The sequence below is a fragment of the Magnolia sinica genome, chromosome 18 (genome assembly GCF_029962835.1).
Source record: "Magnolia sinica isolate HGM2019 chromosome 18, MsV1, whole genome shotgun sequence".
NCBI lineage: Eukaryota > Viridiplantae > Streptophyta > Magnoliopsida > Magnoliales > Magnoliaceae > Magnolia > Magnolia sinica.
This window is the reverse complement of record NC_080590.1, coordinates 56,454,290-56,475,000: the sequence shown is the minus strand read 5'-3', so window position 1 is coordinate 56,475,000 and position 20,711 is coordinate 56,454,290. Positions and strand designations below refer to the sequence as shown.

The window sequence follows — 20,711 nt, the reverse complement described above, 5'->3', positions numbered from 1 at the left end:
TTATCGGACGGTTAAAAATGAAAATTCCAATGGTCCTATTTCAACAAGAAAGTATTCACGAATCAGATGTTAGAATTTTTAAACTAAGTTAAAAATTTGGCATCTGGCCTTTTGACAGTGGTTTTCAAACTTTAGTTCGTTTAATTTGATTTAAAACATTTCATATTTGAGTTTTTGAGTGTATGCGTATCAAGAGTCATTCGCGGCCACAGTATCAAATAACTCCATTTTGTCATGGCTGAAGCCTGAAAGGAATCGAAAGGCAGACAGCTATCGAATTGGAATCTATCGTCACGTGCGGTACATTCACGGGACTCCTTTCTTTGGAAAGTCATGGGGTGCGCAGACAACTAAATTAATAGGCTCGAAAGGCACCAAATTCTTCATGTAGGGCCAATGATTTGGTGATCTTGACCGTTGATTTCGTAGGACCTTCCACAGACGAGCTGTCCAAGAAAATATCCAGCATTAGACTATCTAACACTTCTAATAATTGAAGAATTTATAGCCCAATGACGGTAGAAATTTTAGAGCATTCCGTCATCCAATATGGTCCCCATATGGTTAATGGTTTGGATCACCGAAATGTGGGACCCACATGTAGAGAATCGGGCGCCTCGCTGTACAATACATCTCTTGTGCTTTCTCACAATCTCCTGTTTTTATCTCTTATGTTTTGGAATTATAAGAGATCCACATACGTTAATATGCCCAGTTTAGTATATTTGCATCAATTTGCCAACGGTTCAGTGATCCAGACCATTGATCTGAAGGTTCCAGTGGCGTGGACAATGTCCCGAAAATCTCGAAGTTTAAGAAATTCCTAACCATCCTATCTTTGGCATTTTCAATGTCGAACATTGCTATCTTCAACACCTATTTGCCTTCTATTAACTGAATGGTTCAGACATCCAAGTCGTCTACCCACTTCAGGGTTCATCATATCGACGGTATAGATCAATTATCTCTGGGTCTCTCTCCTGATTTACAGTGCGTTTCCTCTTTCATAGATCATATAATTCCTTCCGTCTACCGTCTCTTGATCCTCTCGCAAACTACCGTACTCGTTTAATAGTTTACTGGAAGCGGATTAGATGTTACCCGGGTAACAAGTTAGTGTGTGTTTCCCTGACTGTGGGGCCCACCTTGACGTATCCGTTGTATATCCACGCCGTCCATCAGTTTTTCCAGCTCATTGTAGTCCGTGGTCCCAAAAATAAGTAGATCCAAATCTCAAATGAGCCTCCACGGGAAACAGTGGTCATTGAACGCCAACCATTGAAAACTTCCTAGGGCCCACCTTAATGTTTATTTGCAATCCAAACTTTGGTAAGTTCACACAAATCTGAATGAATGGAAAACACAAATATCAGCTTGATTTAAAACTTGTGTGGTTCGCAAGAAGATTTGAATGGTGGATAAGCAATCCCTACTGTGAGGCCCACTTGAGATTTGAATCTACTTCACTTTTGGGACATGCCCTAAAATGATCGGAAAAAATGATGGACGCCGTGGATATACAACACATACTTCAAAGTCTGCCGTCACGGTCAGGTAAACACCTACTAATGTCTTACCCGGGCAATACCTAATCCGCTGGTAGGGCCCATGGTTTTGTAATCCAGACGGATGTAATGCAAAAAATAAAAATAAAAAAATAAAAAAACAAAAAACAAACGTGGATAATAATCCCCAAAAATATACCGTACTCCAGCTCTCCTGCACCAATCTGCTTGCATTTTCCATTTGAGTGTGGACCATTGCTGATTTTCTCGTCGTAACCATCCATTTATAGTATATAAACCGAAACTTTGTCCATTGAAGATTTCCTGCATGCCCTTTCACCGTGACGAACGGTCTGGATCACGCGAACAAGAACCCCGTGCACAAATGAAAAATAAAGAATATACTCCACATATCCTCTGGTCGAGGATTATACATTCTGTTTTCGTACACCCGTGGGATTAACAAACTTATCACTACACACCTTCATGGTAATCCCTATCTCGTGTCACATGTGCGAGAGATCCGGACCATTCAACAGGATTCCAAAAATGACGCAGATCCAAAATTCATGTGGGACACACAATACGAAAGAGTGAGAACCGAAACACCTACCATTGAAACCTTTCCGATTATGATGTTTATATGCCATCCAAACCGTTCATAAGGTCACCCTAACATGGATAAACTGAAAATACAATTATTCGCCTGATCTAAAACTTTCATGGCCCATGAAGGTTTCAACGGTGGATTTCTTTTTCCATTTTCACTGTTTCCTCTCACGGGGCACAATTAAGTTTTGGATCTACTTCATTTTTTAGATCCTGACTTATTGTGAGCTTGCGAAACTGACAAACGGAATGGATTTCTCACGTGTTACAACAATCCCTCTTTAAATGCTTTTTTCGCTCGATCCAACGTCATTTTGTTGTTTTCTATTTATCTCATTCCATTCTCATCACATTCCTGTTGCTCTGCTCTGCCACTCCTCTCCTCCCTCCAAAAATCAAGAAAACCATCCAAACGCTCCGAATCTTTTTTCCTTTCCCATGAAAAAACGCGCGTTCTTCTTCTTCTTCTTCTCCCTCTTCCTACCCCTCATCTTTTCAACAATCCTTCCCATTTCCCTCTCCCAACAGCTTCCCGCCGCAGGCGATTGGCGCCTCCTGCAGAAGAGCATTGGCATCTCAGCCATGCACATGCAGCTCATCTACACCAACGAAGTCGTCATGTTCGACCGCACGGATTTCGGACCGTCCAATCTCTCTTTCCCTGACGGTCGATGCAGATTGGACCCCAACGATACCGCCCTCAAGATCGACTGCACTGCCCACTCCCTCATATACGACGTTCCGTCCAACACCGTTCGCCCTCTCACCATCCAGACTGACACGTGGTGCTCATCCGGCTCCGTTCTTCCCAACGGCACCCTCGTACAGACGGGCGGATACAATGACGGGGATCGTGTGGTCCGCACATTGGCCCCATGTGTGGGTGGCCCACTATTTCAAGATTGTGATTGGATCGAGAAGCCCAACTATCTTTCTGTCCGTCGTTGGTATGCCACCAATCAGATTCTGCATGATGGACGGGTGATCATCGTCGGTGGACGTCGACAATTCAGTTATGAATTCTTTCCGAGGAGCGCCTCTGAGCCGGCGAATTACTGGCTTGGGTTCTTGAAAGAGACTTGGGACGTCGACGAGAACAATCTTTACCCGTTCTTGCACCTGCTACCGGACGGGAGCCTATTCATCTTTGCAAATGATCGTGCGATCAGATTTGATTACGTGAACGATCGTGTGGTTAGGGAGTATCCACCTATCCCAGGGCGGGACCCACGGAATTACCCCAGCTCTGGATCATCCGTACTGCTCCCGTTGCACCTTGATGGTGGCGATGGCGTGGATGGCCTGATAGCCGAGGTGATGGTGTGCGGCGGGGCGCCACGTGGCGCATTCGGGCGGGCCAAGAACCGAACATTCTTGCTAGCTCTATCAAGCTGTGGACGGCTGATGGTCACTGATCTTGAGGTCCAGTGGAAAATGGAAGAAATGCCGATGGCTCGAGTGATGGGAGACATGCTGCTGGTCCCCACGGGCGATGTCGTAATCATAAATGGCGCAGCCAATGGCACATCCGGGTGGGAGCTGGCGCGGAACCCGATTACCAGACCCGTTCTTTATCATCCATCTGATCCAATGGGCCACCGGTTCCAGATCCTAAGTCCATCACCAATCGCTAGGGTATACCATTCATCATCAGTCATGCTTCCTGACGGTCGGATCCTCGTTGGGGGCAGCAACCCTCATGTACATTACAACTTCACTGGCGTAGATTACCCAACGGAGCTCAGCATCGAAGCGTTTTCGCCGCCCTATCTAGCTATGCAATATGCTCGGTTTCGGCCACAGATCACATTCACTGTGCCCCACCAATTCATATCGTATGGCCAGCCGATCGCCATCAATTTCTTATTGACATCGTACATGCCGCAATCTGGGCTGTCCGTTACAATGCTGGCCCCGTCATTCACGACACATTCTATCGCAATGAATCAGAGATTGCTGATGTTGAAGGTGACGCGGGTGGCGCAGGCATCGGCCTTGATGTATCAGGTGAACGCAATTGGACCGCCAACAGCTACGATCGCACCGCCTGGTTACTACATGCTGTTTGTGGTGCATGCAGGGGTTCCCAGTCCGGGCATATGGGTGAGGATGCAGTGAATTTTTTTATTTATTTTTAATTTTTAGTTTTTGCCTTATTTTTTATTTATGGGGAATGATATTTTTCTCACAGTCATTGATGGTTCCAACCATGAAGGGTAGTTTGATCCGAATTACACTTGTGAGGGTTGCATTGTCACTTTCGGGGGTCTAAATATCATTTTATTTGTTTATGGGAGAAACCCATTGATTGATTTAATTGGGCTTTTTTAGACGGTTTGGATAATTTTTGGGTGGCAATTTTTTCATGCAATTTTACATGTTATAACATGTGTTGAAAGAAATGAAATCAACTATTGTATTAGTTGTTTGAAATCAGAAGGTTGGATCTCTTTCTCTCTCTCCCGTTTAGGGAAGTGCTTTAATACTGTGGCAGAGTGTGATGAATGATACACAGGCAGTTCAAAAATACCGAGAAATTGCATACGTGGAAACAAGTAATTAGACTAAGTTATCCAAAATTTGATACCAGTTTAGGTGCATAATTGACAAAATATTACTCTTATATATAACGATTAGATTATTGTACATTTGTTGGCCAGTTAAAAATGAAAAGTATCCAACAGTCTTGTTTAAAAATAAAAAAGTGTCCATGAATCAGAGGTTTGGATCGTTCGACCAGTCTAAAATTTCAGCCGGCCCCACATTTATCTGGTTTTATTTGACTTGGTATATGGCATGGGTACCATTTATAAGTGCCTGTGTATGAAGTGTACGTTCCTCCGCAGCCAGAGTAACAAATAACTACCCCACCCCCACATGAAAAAAAGAATGGTGGACTGCTTGTATGACACTGAAAGGAGTTATTTAATACTCTGACAGGCAGCCTTATTATGCTCGAGACACGGGCACTCAGAATTTATACACGTGGCATATAATTACTCTAAAAACTGCCTACATTGTTGAACCTACTGTAAGTCTGTAACCAGGTGAAAACCCTAAAATCATGTCGGTTGAACAAACCTAAACTATGATCTGCGGGCATTTGTTTCCATGAAGGGGATCCGTTTGGATACTTTATTTAAACCGTCCATTAAATGGGAGCGGATTGGATACTGAACGCTTCAGTAGCCTTTTGGCTACTGTAGTGACGTAGCAAATTGTCTTTGATGGAATACCAATAGGCTGCTCCCGTAATATATGCTCCTGCACGTCACTTCCGTAAGCCTCCGTTTCTGCCGTAAACCGGTAAACTCCATTTTCAGTTTTTCTTTCCTTTTTGTTTCTTTACCCTTTTCCAGTTTCAGAAGGGTGAGAACATCGCATGACATATTCCAACCTGCCACTAGCTAGGTAAGTTTCACTGTCAACATTCCATCAATTGGATTGAGGTTTTGTGCTTAAGAATATCTGAACCAGAAGATCCAACGGTACGTATGAAATTAAAAATAAAAAAACATGGCCCTTATTTTGAGTTTACCAAAACGACTTTGATTATTACGAATTGTGAATGATTTTTGTATATCCTGAATGGTCAGGATCTATCACAATTATTCTATGTTAGCATATCAAACTAACATATTTCATCCGTCCGCAGATTGAAGCATATCCCAGCCGTGAAAGGCGGCAAGATTTAGGTGGGCCCCACATCTAAGAAAGCAAACCAAATTAAGTCAGACCACAAGTTTGAAAATGCCAACCAAAATTCTCTCTGGCCGTTGAAATTAAACACATCACCTGTTCACGGCGGAAACGGAGGTTAACGGAAGTGCCGTGCAGGAGCATTCATTACGGGAACAGCCTATTGGTATTCCGCCAACAACAATTTGCCACGTCACTTCAGTAGCCCAAAGGCTACTGAAGTGTTCAGTATCCAAACCGCTCCCCCGTTAAATGCCTCCATCTAACTGGGACCTATAATTTAGCCACGTCTGCAAATTCTCAGTGCCTGCGTATCATCCAACAAGTCACGCGAGCTTGTCAACGTTTAAAAGAAGCGCTTTTTCATTTAACTTTCATGCAACTCCTGCATGGTACAGGTGGGAGGGGATTAGTTGTCACCGGGATAACACACTATTTTCCTGACTGTGGGCCCATATCGGTGTATTTGTTGCATATCGCTGTCCATCAGTTTTTTTCAGCTCATTTTAGGAATTGGCTTTAAAATGATCCAAATCCAAATCTCAAGTGGACCACAAAGTAGGAATTCCCACCATTAATTATTACTTGGGAGCAACAAAAGTAATATATGCAGCTGATATTTGTATTTTTCCTTCACCAAGGTCTGTTTACCCTTATCAACAGGTTGGATGGCAAATAAACATGCGATGGACCTTACAAAGTTTTTAATAGTGGTTGTTCAATGACCACTATTTCCTATAAGTGTGTTCCACTTGGGAATTAGATTTGCTTCATTTTTTGTAGCATCCTAAAATGAGCTGGAAAAACTGACAGACGGTGTGGCTATACAACATATAAATCAAGGTGAGCCGCCATACGGTCAGTACAACACCCACTGACGAGTTACCCGGGTAACACCTAATCCGCATCCGGTGTGAAGTTCAATGTAGTGGAGTAAACAGTTGGATTGGTTGGATGAAATTTAAAGGAGGGATGGATTGGCTTCTGTACATTGTGGGCCATGTGGTGAAATGTCATGTTTTGGGTGTTGGGATGTAAGGGGGAATTGAATGCCTGTGTGTATCTGATGTTATTATTAGGTGAAACAATACTCTGTGGTCTGTATTTGATTTAGCTTTCCTTTGGAGCGTTATTTATTTATTTTGGGGCATTATCCATCGATGGTGGGGGCCGCCGCTTGAACAGTATACAGCTTTCCACGTCAGCATCATAAAGTTTCTGATTCCGTAATGGGGTATGCCGATCTGTATATGACACGGTTAATCCCGATTAACCGGAAAATGCCAGCCACCTCACCCTAGTACACATGCAAACGGGACCATCCATTTAGTGGGCCATGGCATAGATGGCTTATATTTCAAAACTGCAACCCATAGTAAAAAAAACTCGCCTATCACTCTTCTTCAATTTTACTCAAAGATGTTTTGACTTCTAATTACTTTGGTTTAGTACCGTCAGATTTTTGTCCACAGCTCAGATGAATAGATCATCTGGTACGTGTAAACTTTGATATACGTGTACTGTGGAGAGATGGCTCTCTACCGTATATCGGTTCTACCGTTTCTACCGTATCATATCCCTCGTCTACCCGTGATGACCAAGATTTTACCATTGGTTAGATTGGTCAAATGTGGTGGGCTATATTCGTCCTGTTGTGGGGTCAACCAAAGCAGTACTATTTTTACTAAGGGAGTGGGCCCCATCTCAGGCATGTTCCCTCATTGCATGGACCACACTTGTACACTAAGTCACGGACGCGATCTGCTTGTGCCCCACGCCCACATGAAATTCCCCTGTTAGGAAGATACGCGGGGCCCACTGAGATGTCAGCGAGAGATTCACCCCGTCCATCAGTTTCTCCAGTTCCGAGGACACGATCCCAAAAAAATAAGGCAGATCCAAAACTAAGTGCACCACGCCTCAAGAAACAATGGAGATGAAACACCCACTGTCGAAACCTTTTTTAGGGTTATAAAAGTTACGGATCTGGCTAATATTTGCCTCTTCTTTTTTTGCCTTTTTTTTTTTTCTTAATATATATTCATCCCAGTTAGAACGACAATATGAACGGTTTGGATGGCATATAAACATCATAGTGGGCGTGGGGACAGTTTCAATGGTGGGCATTTCCATCCCCACCCTTTCCTGCACTCTAGTCTACTTAAACTTTTCAGTGTACCTCATTTTGAGGCTTATATTCTACCATGAGCGGGAGAAACTGATGGACGGAGTGGATTTCTCACGGACATCTCCATTCCTATCACAGATCAGACGCAACTCGCGTGCCTCAATCACAACATACGCTGCTTGCGGTATGCGCCACCTTTTGTACGGATTGGATAATCTGCATATGTGACACGTTGGATGGAAAGATGACTGTATTGTGATCGGCATGGAATCTTTGGCGAAAAATCTTCGATATTCTAGTGAAGCGTGTGGTCCATACGCATGTCTAACTCGAACTAAACCGTCAAATTTTGGGCCCTATTTTAGATGGGTTAGAAAGAAAAAATTACACCGAGTAATCTCCTAACACGCCTATTGTTGGACATATATGAAACGGTTAAATATGATTGCTCAACAGTTCAAATTGGATAAAAGGTTGTCCAATAATTGACGGTTAACAGAACTTTTAAATCAATTTGACTCTAAGGTTATAACCTATTAAAGTGGGTCCCACAGCTTGGACGTTTTGGATTGACTTAAATATATGCCACGTGTACAACTTTTTTGTGCGGGCCATCACACTCTGTAACTCCTCATAAATTTTGTGGTGTGAAATCTTATCACAAGGGATTAAATAAACTGTGTCTCACCTTTACTGCTCTGTCACGTTACCATAAATAGAAACAGCTTCGACCATTTACCAAAAAAAGAAGGGTACTTTGATCCTCTGTCAGAGTGTGTTGGATGATACAAAAGAACTTAAAACTAGCTAGAAAATGCATACGTTGCATGCAATTAATGCAAATTGAATTGTACGAAACAACAAGTCCAGTTTAGATGTATAATGAACCAATTTGGACGGTTAAAATGAAATCTATCCAACGGTTCTATTTCAACAGACAAGTGGCCACGAATTATAAGTTAGGCATTTGGGGACCGTCAAAGGATCTCATGCTGCATGAGTATAAAATGAGACAAAAAAAAAAAAAACACCGCGAGTGGCCGGGTTCTATGGTATTTTGGAGAGTCCAAATTACTGACCACTAGAGCAAAATCATGACTAGGGATGGCTACACCTTTGATTTAGGAACTGCTTAAACCCGTTCCTAAATAGGATAAATTTTTTACCATTGACACTACAAGAAATATATGTATCAGCGGCGCACGACCAGTGGCAGCCACAACAAACCGCTAGTGTACATGTAAAATTAGTGGCGTTTTTACGTGGCCGCCAATGTATAGAAAAGCCACCGCCGCTGAATTCTGAAATAAAAAAAGAGGACTTTTTCCCCCCACTTCCCCAAATTGCCCCATCCCCAAATCGATCGCGCGCGCCATCTCTCCCAAAACCCTTCTTCCCTCCTCTCCCAAATTGCGCCTCTTTTAGTCCACAATAACCGACTGAACGTCTCTCTCTCTCTCTCTCCAATGTCTCTCGATCTCCCTCTTTTAGTCCACCAACCGACTGAAAGTCTCTCTCTCTCTCTCTCTCTCTCTCTCTCTCTCTCTCTCTCTCTCCAACGTCTCTCGATCTCCCTTTTCCACTCCGGCCTCTCTTGATATGGCTTCCATTTCCATTGCTTGTTGAAGATGCTTATCTCTCGGCCGTTGCCCGACGAGAAGGCCCGCAAGAGGAAGAAGCACCAGAAACAGCCGCAGCAGTAGCTCCTCTTCTCCAATAGTCGCAACAGTATGCTACTCTCTCTCTCTCTCTCTCTCTCTCTCTCTCTCTCTCTCTCTCTCTCTCCTGATTTCAACATGTATGAAATGTCTTGCAGAGTGTGATGGATGATACGCAGGCACTTAGAAATTGCATACATGTCATACATGGTGGAAAAATCTGATCAAGCACACGTGTGGCTGAGTGTGGATGGACAGGGACAGCACTCTCCACATGTGTGGAACTAGCAAACCTCCTGAATGCTGAAATGTTGCATTTATAGTTCTGTAAATTATTCAATTAATTTTTATATGGACAGGGACAACACTCTCCACATGGGCAGGGACAACACGCTACTTGTTTGATGAAATGCTTTAGCCAAATCCTTTTTTGGATGAAACCGTGCTATCAATTGGACTTGAGACCACCTTTCTCAATTGGGATCAGCGGCCAAGTCAATGTTACGAAGACAACTGGTCTGGAAATCTGGTAAGATATAGTGTTCATGGTTTGGTGCAGATACACTATGAAACAACTGGTCCAGAAATCTGGGAAGATACATGTGGCAAGGTGGATATGTTTGTTGCAGGCATTGAAACTGGAGAAACTATTTCTGGCGTTGGCTATTTTCTTAAAGACAAAAATCCTAACATAAAGGTATAATATGATGATGTATTTTATGGTCGGAGTGGCTTTAGGAACGATTCCAGGGCTGGCCCACCATGAGCTGAGTTGGTTTGAGGCCTTTCCAGGCCAGTTACATGAATGTCCAAACAGGACAGGCTGGGCCAACTTGTCAGGCCTTTAGGGTCCTTGGACGCATTGTTGACTGCCTTGAATACCTGCAATGTTCGTTTCCTCAAAAATCAATTGGATTTGTTTTTGGGGTCTCTCCTCTTTGTTACCTAAATCATCGATTGAGTCCCAAACCAATGATTGCAGGTGGCATCCAAACACAAATATACAAGCAGTAAGACAGATATATTTGTTGTGGGGAATGTAACTGGTGGAACTATTCTGATGTTTGTTCATTTTCTAAATAAAAAATAAAATAAAATCAAATCAAATCAAATCAAATCAAATCAAAATCTTATATTTGGTCATTTTCTGAAGGGGGGAAAAATCCTAACATAAGGGTATCATATGACGACACATTCCAATGTTGCAAGGCTTGATCGAGGCCTTTCTGGCCCGTTTGGCAAGTACTAGGACAGGCTTGCGAACTTGTCCGGCCTTTAGGGGGCTAGGTCTATGGGCCGGCAAGAGCTGTCCCAACTAGTTGCAACACAACTTTTTACTTAAAATCACTTTGTAAATTACTGGATATTTTAGTTCTGGATTGTTGGGTCGTGGAGTTTCATATATTTAGCCATTTCTTTATTTCACGCGTACACGGTGATGTTCTAGATTATTGCTGCGGATCCTTTGGAAAGCAATGTACTTTCACAGGGAAAGCCTGGTAAAAGCAAAGATGACTGTTTGGATGTTTTCTCCTCAGATAATCATGCTTTTAGTAGGTTTATGCATTTGTGCTTTCTTTCTTTCTGAGTTGTGTCATCACAATCACTCAGGTCCACATAAGATTCAAGGTATTGGAGCAGGTTTTGTACCCGGGAATTTAGACCTTGAAGTTGTTGATGAAGTCATAGAGGTATGGTTTTCTTCCACCCTTATTTATTCCTGCTATGTTTTGGGACATACGGTATGGATGAATGCTTGGTTCACTAGTCTTTTCAAAATGACAGATCACTTTGCTCTGTTTTTGTTTTGATATATTTTCATGCTTCTTGATCAGCAAGATGTGACTTGGTGACCAAGTTTTGTCGTTATTGGCGATTACAATTGGATGCATGTCTTTTTTGGTGTTAGTGTAAATATTATTGAGTAAATGTTCTATATTCTTTAGTTCCTTCTTACTGTTGGGAAAGATAGTAAATTTTTTTTTTTTTCATGTGTTGTTTCAACTTGTTACAGTTCATTGGAATAAGCGATGCTTGTTGGTTTGTTAAACACATGATAGCAAACCACATGTTTGTGATGTAGGTTGAGGTATTATGTTTCTTTTCTTTTTCTCTCTTTTTTATTTAATAATGCAAGTTTCTATTTGGATGTACCCTGAGGCCTTCAGAACACTTGTAGTACTGATTCAGGAGATGGATACTAATCATCAGCTGCCCATTGTTCAAGGCATTGAGAGAAACAGGAAACATTTCATGTTCGCCTCTGTTTCGAGGTTCCTTTTCGGTAGGACTTGAAAATTTAAATTGATGGATAATTAGGGTGGAAACAAATGATGCCTGCTCAGTTCCTCCAACTAAGGGACATCCAATATGCTAGAAGAGGGTTTGATCTATGGCTTGAATGAACTTGGTTAGCGTGGGATGCTTAGAAGCATAGAATGAACTGTAAGGTCCTGATTTGTTTTGCTTCTACTCAGCGGTTTGATTAGTTTTGTTCTATGATTTAAGTGTTAATCACAGTCAGTTTCAAAGCAATATTGGTAGCTGATTTTTGTTTTGCTGCTACTCAACGGTTAATTGATTATATAGCTTCATGGTTGTTTGAGTAGTTTTGTTCTATGATTAACTCATTTGAACATTCTGGATTTATAGTTTTAACGGTTAATTGATTTGTGATGTGCATTTGTTTATTCATGTTTAGGAATGACTTTTTATTGCAGAACAAAAATACTATTCAAAACTAGATAGCGACATGAACTTGTTGGGTTTATCATTCTATATGATGACTTCATGCTATCAATCTTTCTTTTGCCATTGCCAACTTCGCAATTGTTGAGTTTTCATCATTTTATATCGAGACTAATACTCCAGTCATTCATATTTGAGTTAGTAATGTTCCATCAGTTTCTGTTCTTCATTGAAATGCCAATGTTTGTGTAAGAGAGACAAGAAGTTGTCATCGAAAAGGTTGTTCGAAATAAACACAAATGTGTCACAATTGTGAAAGGCCTTGAACTCTTTGGTGAGCAATGTCCATTGTCCACTGCAATTCTTTTTCATTTTTAGTTCAAAAGTTTGATGGAATCCCTTTGTTTGCTAGAAGTTTCTAATTTTGTTTTATAACTCCACATGATGCATGGCTTATTGTTTCAAGTGTTAAACTGAGCGAGGCTTCAAAGAAGCTTGGAAAAAAATTCGTAAGAGTGGGTTTGTTGCAACCTTTCTGTGAAAAAAATAAAATCATTAACATTACCTGATGATGATGATTTGTGATTTCTCTCCATTTCCTCCTGTAATATAATGGATTGGGTCTTGTACCAATTGTGCCATGCTGACACTTGTACATGAGCTTTACTACACACACGTGTGGCTTAGCAAATCTATGTTTTTCATTTTTTTTTTGGCTTAGAATGACATGTTCAAAAACATCAATGTAGTAGTATCTATGCCTGTAACTGAGCTATTTTCTGTTTATATGCTTTGCTCAGGTATTTGCACTTGACATTCTTACCTCCTATTGCACATGGTATCATAAAGGCCGAGGCCCCTCACTTACATTAAGGTAATTTTTTCTTATTCCTAGTTTTAAGCTGTTTTTTTCCCCTCTTGGGATTGCTAGCTTGGGAGAACACCTGACCATGGATTGTATGGCCTACCTGGAACTATCATTTACAATGAGAAAATTTACAAAGATCTAATACTTGAAACTATCATTTAGTGTTGTTTATACAATAGATGAGGAAATTTACAAAGACCTTTGGAGTCTATGCTTTGGTTTTTATGGTTTGATCCATTTTTGGTTTCAGGACATCAATTTTCACTATTGGGTGGATTTCTGTACAAAAGTTTGCCTTTTGTGATTTTTGATGCTCATATAATGGTAGTGGAGTAAAATTCTTCCAAGAAACATTCCACTGGTGTGCAAGACTCATCTTGGTTATGGCGTTCTTGAAGTAATTCAACAAGAGAGGTACTTGTGTTCTCAGTACTTTAGTTGTGTAGATTAAACATTTCTCCAGTTATTTTGGCTAGGGTTACTTAATATATCTTGGCTAAAACCATTCTGTGTAGATTGAAGAGGTGATGGGATGTCTTTTTAGGGGGACATATTATTATTGTAACTTGGCTTCCTTTGCTAAATGAACGGATGATAATGGGGCTTGTTTAAATTATATTAGGAAGCTTTGTTAGACCCAGAATGTATTTTCACTTACCCGTCTGAGTGGTTAAGGAAGATACTTATGGATAAGAGTTGGATTCATCTGCCAAGGTATCCATTTAGAAACTTCTCATCTTAGTTGTTGTGGCTTAGTGGTCAAGATGCGTTCTTTTGACATATCGTCTAATTTCATTGTCTGATTTAGGGTCAACGACGCATACTTAAATGGAGCTGCGAAATTTATAGATTTTGCATTTGCAAATGCAAGTAATGGAGGGAGGATCCGATGTCCATGTAAGAACTGTAACAATAACTTCTAGGTGTCTCGAGAAGTAGCATATGATCATATCGTGTGTGACGGATTTAATACAAGTTACACCTACTGGCGTTTCCATGGGGAGGTTACGTCTTCTTCCATGCCTGCTACCACAAATGTCGTAGGCGATAATCCAGATCCACATGATGATATGCACGGATTGTTACATGATGTGTTCGGTATTTCAAATCTAAATGGTGAAGAGAGTGATGCGGGCCACACGTCATACGGACCTACACAGGGGCAGAATACTGAAGCACAACAATTTTTCAAATTGGTAGAAGATGCTGATCAGGAATTGTACCCAGGTTGTAAGAAATTCACTAAGCTTTCTTTCGTTGTGAAGCTATATCACATAAAGTGCCTTGGTGGATGGAGTGATAAATCATTCACCATGTTACTTGAATTGTTGAAGGAGGCTCTTCCCGAGGGTGAAATGTTGCCAAAGTCTTTCTATGAAACGAAGAAGATTATTGGGGAGTTAGGCCTCAAATATAACAAAATTGATGCATATCCCAATGATTGTATGCTGTACTGGAAGGAGACTATCAATGAGCAATCATGTGCTATATGTGGTACTTCCAGATGGAAAATGGTTGAACATCAGTCAGATGATGAGGGATCTTCATTTGCAAAGGATCGAAAAATTCCAGGTAAGATATTGCATCATTTTCCCTTGAAACCAAGACTTCAAAGGTTGTTTATGTCATCAAAAACAGCTTCCTCTATGAAATGGCATGAAGTAGGACGCACCGACGATGGAATATTAAGGCATCCTGCTGATTCCCTAGCGTGAAAAACTTTTGACCACAACCACCCAAGTTTTTCTTCGGACGGTTGTAATGTTAGACTTGGGTTAGCTGCTGACGGTTTCAATCCATTCAGGACAATGAGTATTGTTCACAGCACATGGCCTGTTATTCTGATACCATATAACTTACCACCATGGATGTGTATGAAGCAACCTAATTTCATGTTGTCCTTACTTATTCCTGGCCCTTATGGACCCGGTAATGACATTGACGTATATATGCAACCTTTGATAGATGAGTTGAAGGAATTGTGGGAGGTTGGTGCAGACACTTATGATGCCTTAAGCAATGAGACGTTTCGATTACGTGCGGCATTGTTGTGGACTATCAATGACTTCCCTGCATATGCAAACTTGTCTGGATGGAGCACTAAAGGACTTCTCGCTTGTCCTTGTTGTAATAAGGACACTTCGTCTAAATAGTTAAAACATGGTCGAAAGTTTTGTTATATGGGTCATCGTCGATTTTTAGAACATGATCATAAGTTTAGAACTGATAGCAGATCCTTTGATGGCACGGAAGAATTTGGTGAGGCGCCAACTCCACTATTTGGTTCTGATGTGTTGGTCCAGTTGCAGGGAATTAATGTCACCTTTGGGAAGAAGACTGTAGGCAGTCATGGGCATAAGAGAAGACGAGAAGACAATGAGGAAGAAAGATATAACTGGAAAAAGAAGAGCATTTTCTTTGATTTGCAGTATTGGGAGCATAATCTATTGCGTTATAATTTGGACGTGATGCATATTGAAAAGAATGTATGTGACAATGTGCTTGCGACGCTGTTGAATATTGCAGGGAAAACAAAGGATAGTGTAAAGGCACGTCTTGATCTACAAGATATGGGTATAAGACAAACATTACACCCAAAACAGCTTTCATTTAACAAGACATATTTGCCACCTGCATGCTTTACTATGTCACCAAGTGAGAAGGATGATTTTTGCAAAATCTTAAAGTGGGTGAAAGTTCCAAATGGTTATGCAGCCAATATTTCACGTTGTGTGCATCTCAAAGAGCGTAAAATTTCAGGACTCAAGAGCCACGACTGTCATATTATGATGCAGCAACTACTTCCAATTGCGATACGAACAACATTACCTAAGAACGTAACATCAGTCTTGCTTGAATTGAGCGGATTCTTTAGAGAATTATGTTCCAAAGTTGGTCGAGTAAGAGACTTTGACCGATTGGAATCTTGAATTGTGTTAACACTTTGCCATTTAGAAAAGATTTTTCCACCAGCTTTTTTTGATATTATGGTGCATTTGACCATTCATTTAGCGGGTGAGGCAAAAATAGCTGGACCGGTACAATATCGATGGATGTATCCCATTGAGAGGTGCGTGTTAATGTTTACAAATTAAAATTATTTGTCATGATATGCTAGTCATGCTAATCGACCATATATTTTTAAACTTTTTATTATTGGTGATCACAGATATCTACTCACATTAAAGTCGTATGTGCGTAATAGAAGTCGGCCTGAGGGATCAATTGCGAAAGGGTACTTGGCAGAAGAATGCTTAACATTCTGCTCGAGGTACCTGCATGGTACAGAGACAAGGTTTAATCGGCCAATACGGAATGATGACTATGGTAACACTGTTAGAGAAGAACAATCCTCTATTTTCCCATTAATAGGTCGTGCATTAGGGAAGTCGGAGGATTGTGTACTGGATAACGTTACATTTGTACAGGCACATCGATATGTCCTGTTTAACTGCCATGAACTCAGCCCATTTCTTGAGTAAGCCAACTATAGGACTTAATTTATACATAGATAAATTTACTATTTTTTTTTGCTAAAACTAATGACTTTTACAGAGAACATATGAATGTTGTTAAGCGGATGAATCGTCGCGCACGGCCAAGGGACATAGAACGCATTCATAATGATACATTTTATAAATGGTTTAGTGATCGTGTAAGTAGTCGATTTGATAAGTTTAAGGACATGTGCATGTTTTTTATTTTTTATTTTTTATTATTCAAACATGAGCTTTTGAATGAATATTTTTGGTATCTGGATAGGTTGAACAGTTGCGCCATGAGAGGAATGAGCAGGTTTCAGAAGACCTTAGATGGCTAGCTCGAGGTCCTAGTATGGCAAGAAGATATAAAGGTTTTATTGTAAACGGCTTCAGATTTCACACCAAAGATCGTGAGAAAAAAAGAAAAACTCAACATAGTGGAGTTGTTGTGACTACAAAGACATCAAGCTTCCCAAGTGCCAATGACAGAAATCCCATTGCAAGAGATGTAACATACTATGGTGTATTGACGGACATCATAGAACTGGAATATTGTGGTACTCGGAAGGTTGTATTATTTAGGTGTGATTGGGTTGATGTTCGATCTCAAGGCAGGGGTGTTAAGAAGGATGGGTTGGGGTTCACACTTGTGAATTTGAAATGATTATGCCACACTGCTCAACATTTGTCTGATGAACCATTTGTGTTTGCATCTCAAGCTGAGCAGGTGTTTTACGTACAAGACCTCATCGAGAAGGATTGGCATGTTGTAGTGAGGACGAAACCTAGAGACTTATTTGAGATGCATGGGCAAGAGTCTGCAGATGATGTTGATACATTCTTAGGCATGTCGCCCTGCGATGATCAATGTTTGGAGGACCCGAGTGATGACACTGTTAGCTGGGAAAGGACAGATGTCGATGGTACAACAATTGTCACATATTACCACCCACCCAGCCGATGGTAGAAGAACAAATAGATGATACTGAGTTATCTGATCCCATTGGAGACAACATTTTGTACAATAATTGATTTCTTAAGTACCATGTTTTCTTAATGTATGAAATAGAAATTAAAATGTCTTTTTTCATATGGTTCTGTTATTTATTTATTCAAAATTGAATCGTCTTATCAACATGCATCTATTCACTAATGTGACTCAGGTTCTTCTTAAGACATGAAACGTGCTCGTTCTAAACGCACGACTAGGCTACCGATAAGCCTTATGATTGGTGGCATCAATCAGCCTCAGCTACCCGAGACTGATGTGGGTCCCTCTCAGCCTCAGTTGCCCCAGCCTATAGCGGGTCCCTCCCAGCATTAGCCTTCCCCGACTACATCGGGTCCAGTCCAGCCTTTGTTGCCCAAGTCTACAGCGGGTCCTTCTCATCCCCAGCTTCCCCTGCCTATGGCAAGTCTCTCCCAGAGTTTGCCTCAGGATCCACACCAGACAGTTGATTCATTAGAGGATACTTCTAGTGGTATGTTATGCATTGGTTCAAATATCCTTAAAAATTTAATGTATTTTTTGCTAATAAACTATACAAGTCTGCATATTATTTATGTGCATTTTTTTTTCAACAGATTTGTTGTTCACGAAGAGGAGTCGAGGCCCCACACGATGCCATCAAGTTTGGAACATGCGTGAAGGGCAACGCATTTTTATTACCACCAACAATCTAGGGCAACCTGTTAATGAAAATGTTAGCAAGCTGACAAACTTTTTGGGGACAATAACACGTAATGGGGATTACGCACCCCTTACATATTCTAATTGGAGGGTAGTGCCAAACGAGAAGAAGGATAATATGTACGAACTTGTCATAGTAATGGTGATTTGTTTTATTTATTTTATGTATTTGATTATTTATTCTTTATTCAATATGTGATTGTCTACTTTGTTTATGTAATGCAGCCCAAGTTTCAGTTTGACAAAGAGATTAAATCTTGGGTGTTAATGTCGATTGGAAAAAAAATGGAGGGATTAGAAGTGCGAACTGAAGAAATTCCACTACTCGCCTCATGATAATGATGAGGCGCGGCTAGCAGACCTCAATGAGCGTGTCCAAATGGATCAGTGGAAGGCCCTCATTGAGTTTTGGAACTCTGAAGAGGGAAAGGTATGTGATGAGTAGTTACTAAAACCTTCATGTTATGAAATTACACAATTGTCTTAAGCTAAAATTTCATAAATTACTCTGTTAATGTGTCACATTTTAGGTCCGTAATAAGATAAATACGGAAAATTGGAGAAAACAACGCATTAGCCACACTGCAGGCACGAAGAGCTTTGTGCGAATACGTGAAGAAGAGGTAATTTTTTATTAATCACCTAATAATTTGATGTCAATCTATTTCTCATATATAACTTATTTAAATAATGATAGAGAAACAAGAGGGCCAATGGGGAGGATTTGACCCGAGTAGATATGTTCTTGTTGACACATAGACGCAAGAATGGGATGCCTATGGATGAGGCCTCAGCAAGAGCAATGGTATGTATATGTATCTTCTTATTTTGTTTAATCTTTTGGCAATATCAAATCTAAATTAGTGATTTTTAATTGTAGGAACAATTAAATGAACGAACTTCGCAGCAGCCAGAAGCTTCACATAATAGCACTGCGAGGAAAGATATATTCTCAGAAGTCATGGGTGACGAACGACATGGCCGTGTCCGCACTTATAGGTTAGGTCCCTCTCCTTCTGATATATGGGGCACAACATCCCACAGTGTCCAGTCCCAAGGGATGACCTCCAATGCTCAGAAGATAGATGAACAATATGAGGAATTGCATGCTGAAATATCTTCACTAAAAGAAACTATGGCTGATAGAGATGCTCAAATATCTTCACTAAGAGAAACTATGACAACATTGATGGCTGCCATAACGAATCCAAGCATTAATCTAGCTACATTATTAGGTGTTTCAGCTAATCCTAGCTTGAACCAACCCTCCTCATCATCAAGCCACTTGGTTCCAACCCCTCAGGTAATTATAATATATACATGTATATTTTTATGTGTAATATGTTTTCAATTATACATAGTTCGAGCTGTATATAAGAATTGACATTGATTTATCATTTGTAAAGAGACTTGGTGAATAAGGGGAATTCTACGAGTTGCACTAATGTGACTCAAGTTCTTCTTAAGAGTATTGTAAGGCCTGGGGATACTGTAGCTAAAGGAATCGTTTTGAGCACGGATCCATTGACAAAAGTAGGGGGGCAAAAACTTGGAGTTGGTTTCTGGGAAGTATCTGTTCAAGTGGCAATCGTACGTGATGAGGATTTGATAAGGACCCATGGACGATATAAAACAATTGGGGATGCAATTGGAACGAGTATTGCTTGGCCCACTACTTTATGTATGGTAAGTTTTTATTTTTTATTTTTTATTTTATTATTATTATTTTTTAAGCAATAGAACTTATTGTATGAGATTGTGAATAATAATTGATTTATTTTTGTTATTTTTTATAGGGTGCAGACAGAAATGGATGATGACTACATGAGAGAAGTTTTTATTAAGTATTTGGAACTGTAAACATCTTTTGTAAGTGGGGGTAGTAGGGATCTGTGGTTTCAGACTTTTGGATTGAGTCAGACACATCTAAACAATTTATTTTTATCTTAGTTTAATTATAGAGAGCACATCTAAACTCATCTAATCTCTTTAATTTAATCTTAATTTTATAACATTATGATTTGTGATTTGAATTTTGCATTTGCATGTCTTTAATTTAATCTCTTCTGTTTCTTTTTTTTTTTTTTTTACATGTGGTCACTTAGTCATCATATTTGTAGGGTAAGAGTTCCTATCATACCTTTTAGTAAATTTGCATATAAGTCTTAGGCTCCATTTGGTCATCACATCAATCTTTATGAATATAATTTTTTCCGAAACCAAATGGAGCTTAAGCCCTTTTTTAACTCCACCAATGCAACTTCTTGCATTGCCGGTCCCAAGCCCGGGTAAAGGAAGAGGGAAAAGGGCGTCAAGGTGAGTTGTGTCATTTTCTTCCATTTTATGTCTTTTGCGATAGTATTCAATTAAGTTTAAGTTTAATA

General features: G+C 40.4%; 2 protein-coding genes and 1 long non-coding RNA gene across 4 annotated transcripts; all 3 read left to right on the top strand.

Annotated features, from left to right (window-relative positions):
• The first annotated feature begins 2,467 nt into the window (after positions 1-2,467).
• Positions 2,468-4,547, top strand: LOC131233847 (aldehyde oxidase GLOX-like). Its single transcript, XM_058230660.1, has one exon. The coding sequence runs from the start codon at positions 2,553-2,555 to the stop codon at positions 4,230-4,232; it is 1,680 nt and encodes a 559-aa protein (XP_058086643.1). The 5' UTR covers positions 2,468-2,552; the 3' UTR covers positions 4,233-4,547.
• Positions 4,548-12,177: 7,630 nt separating this feature from the next.
• Positions 12,178-18,455, top strand: LOC131233850 (uncharacterized). Its single transcript, XR_009165373.1, has 4 exons — positions 12,178-12,621; positions 13,088-13,161; positions 17,801-18,118; positions 18,222-18,455. It is a non-coding gene; the product is annotated as an uncharacterized LOC131233850 (long non-coding RNA).
• Positions 18,456-18,578: 123 nt separating this feature from the next.
• LOC131233144 (uncharacterized) lies at positions 18,579-20,301 on the top strand. Of its 2 annotated transcripts, XR_009165101.1 has the most exons (5): positions 18,579-18,757; positions 18,858-18,950; positions 19,025-19,132; positions 19,208-20,013; positions 20,124-20,301. XR_009165101.1 is itself a non-coding variant. In XM_058229757.1 (4 exons), the coding sequence occupies exons 1-4, from the start codon at positions 18,707-18,709 to the stop codon at positions 19,709-19,711; spliced, it is 756 nt and encodes a 251-aa protein (XP_058085740.1). In that variant the 5' UTR covers positions 18,579-18,706; the 3' UTR covers positions 19,712-20,070. The 2 variants fall into 2 exon arrangements, 1 of the variants encoding a protein (XP_058085740.1); XM_058229757.1 differs by lacking the exon at positions 20,124-20,301 and having other exon boundaries at positions 19,208-20,070.
• Positions 20,302-20,711: the final 410 nt, after the last annotated feature.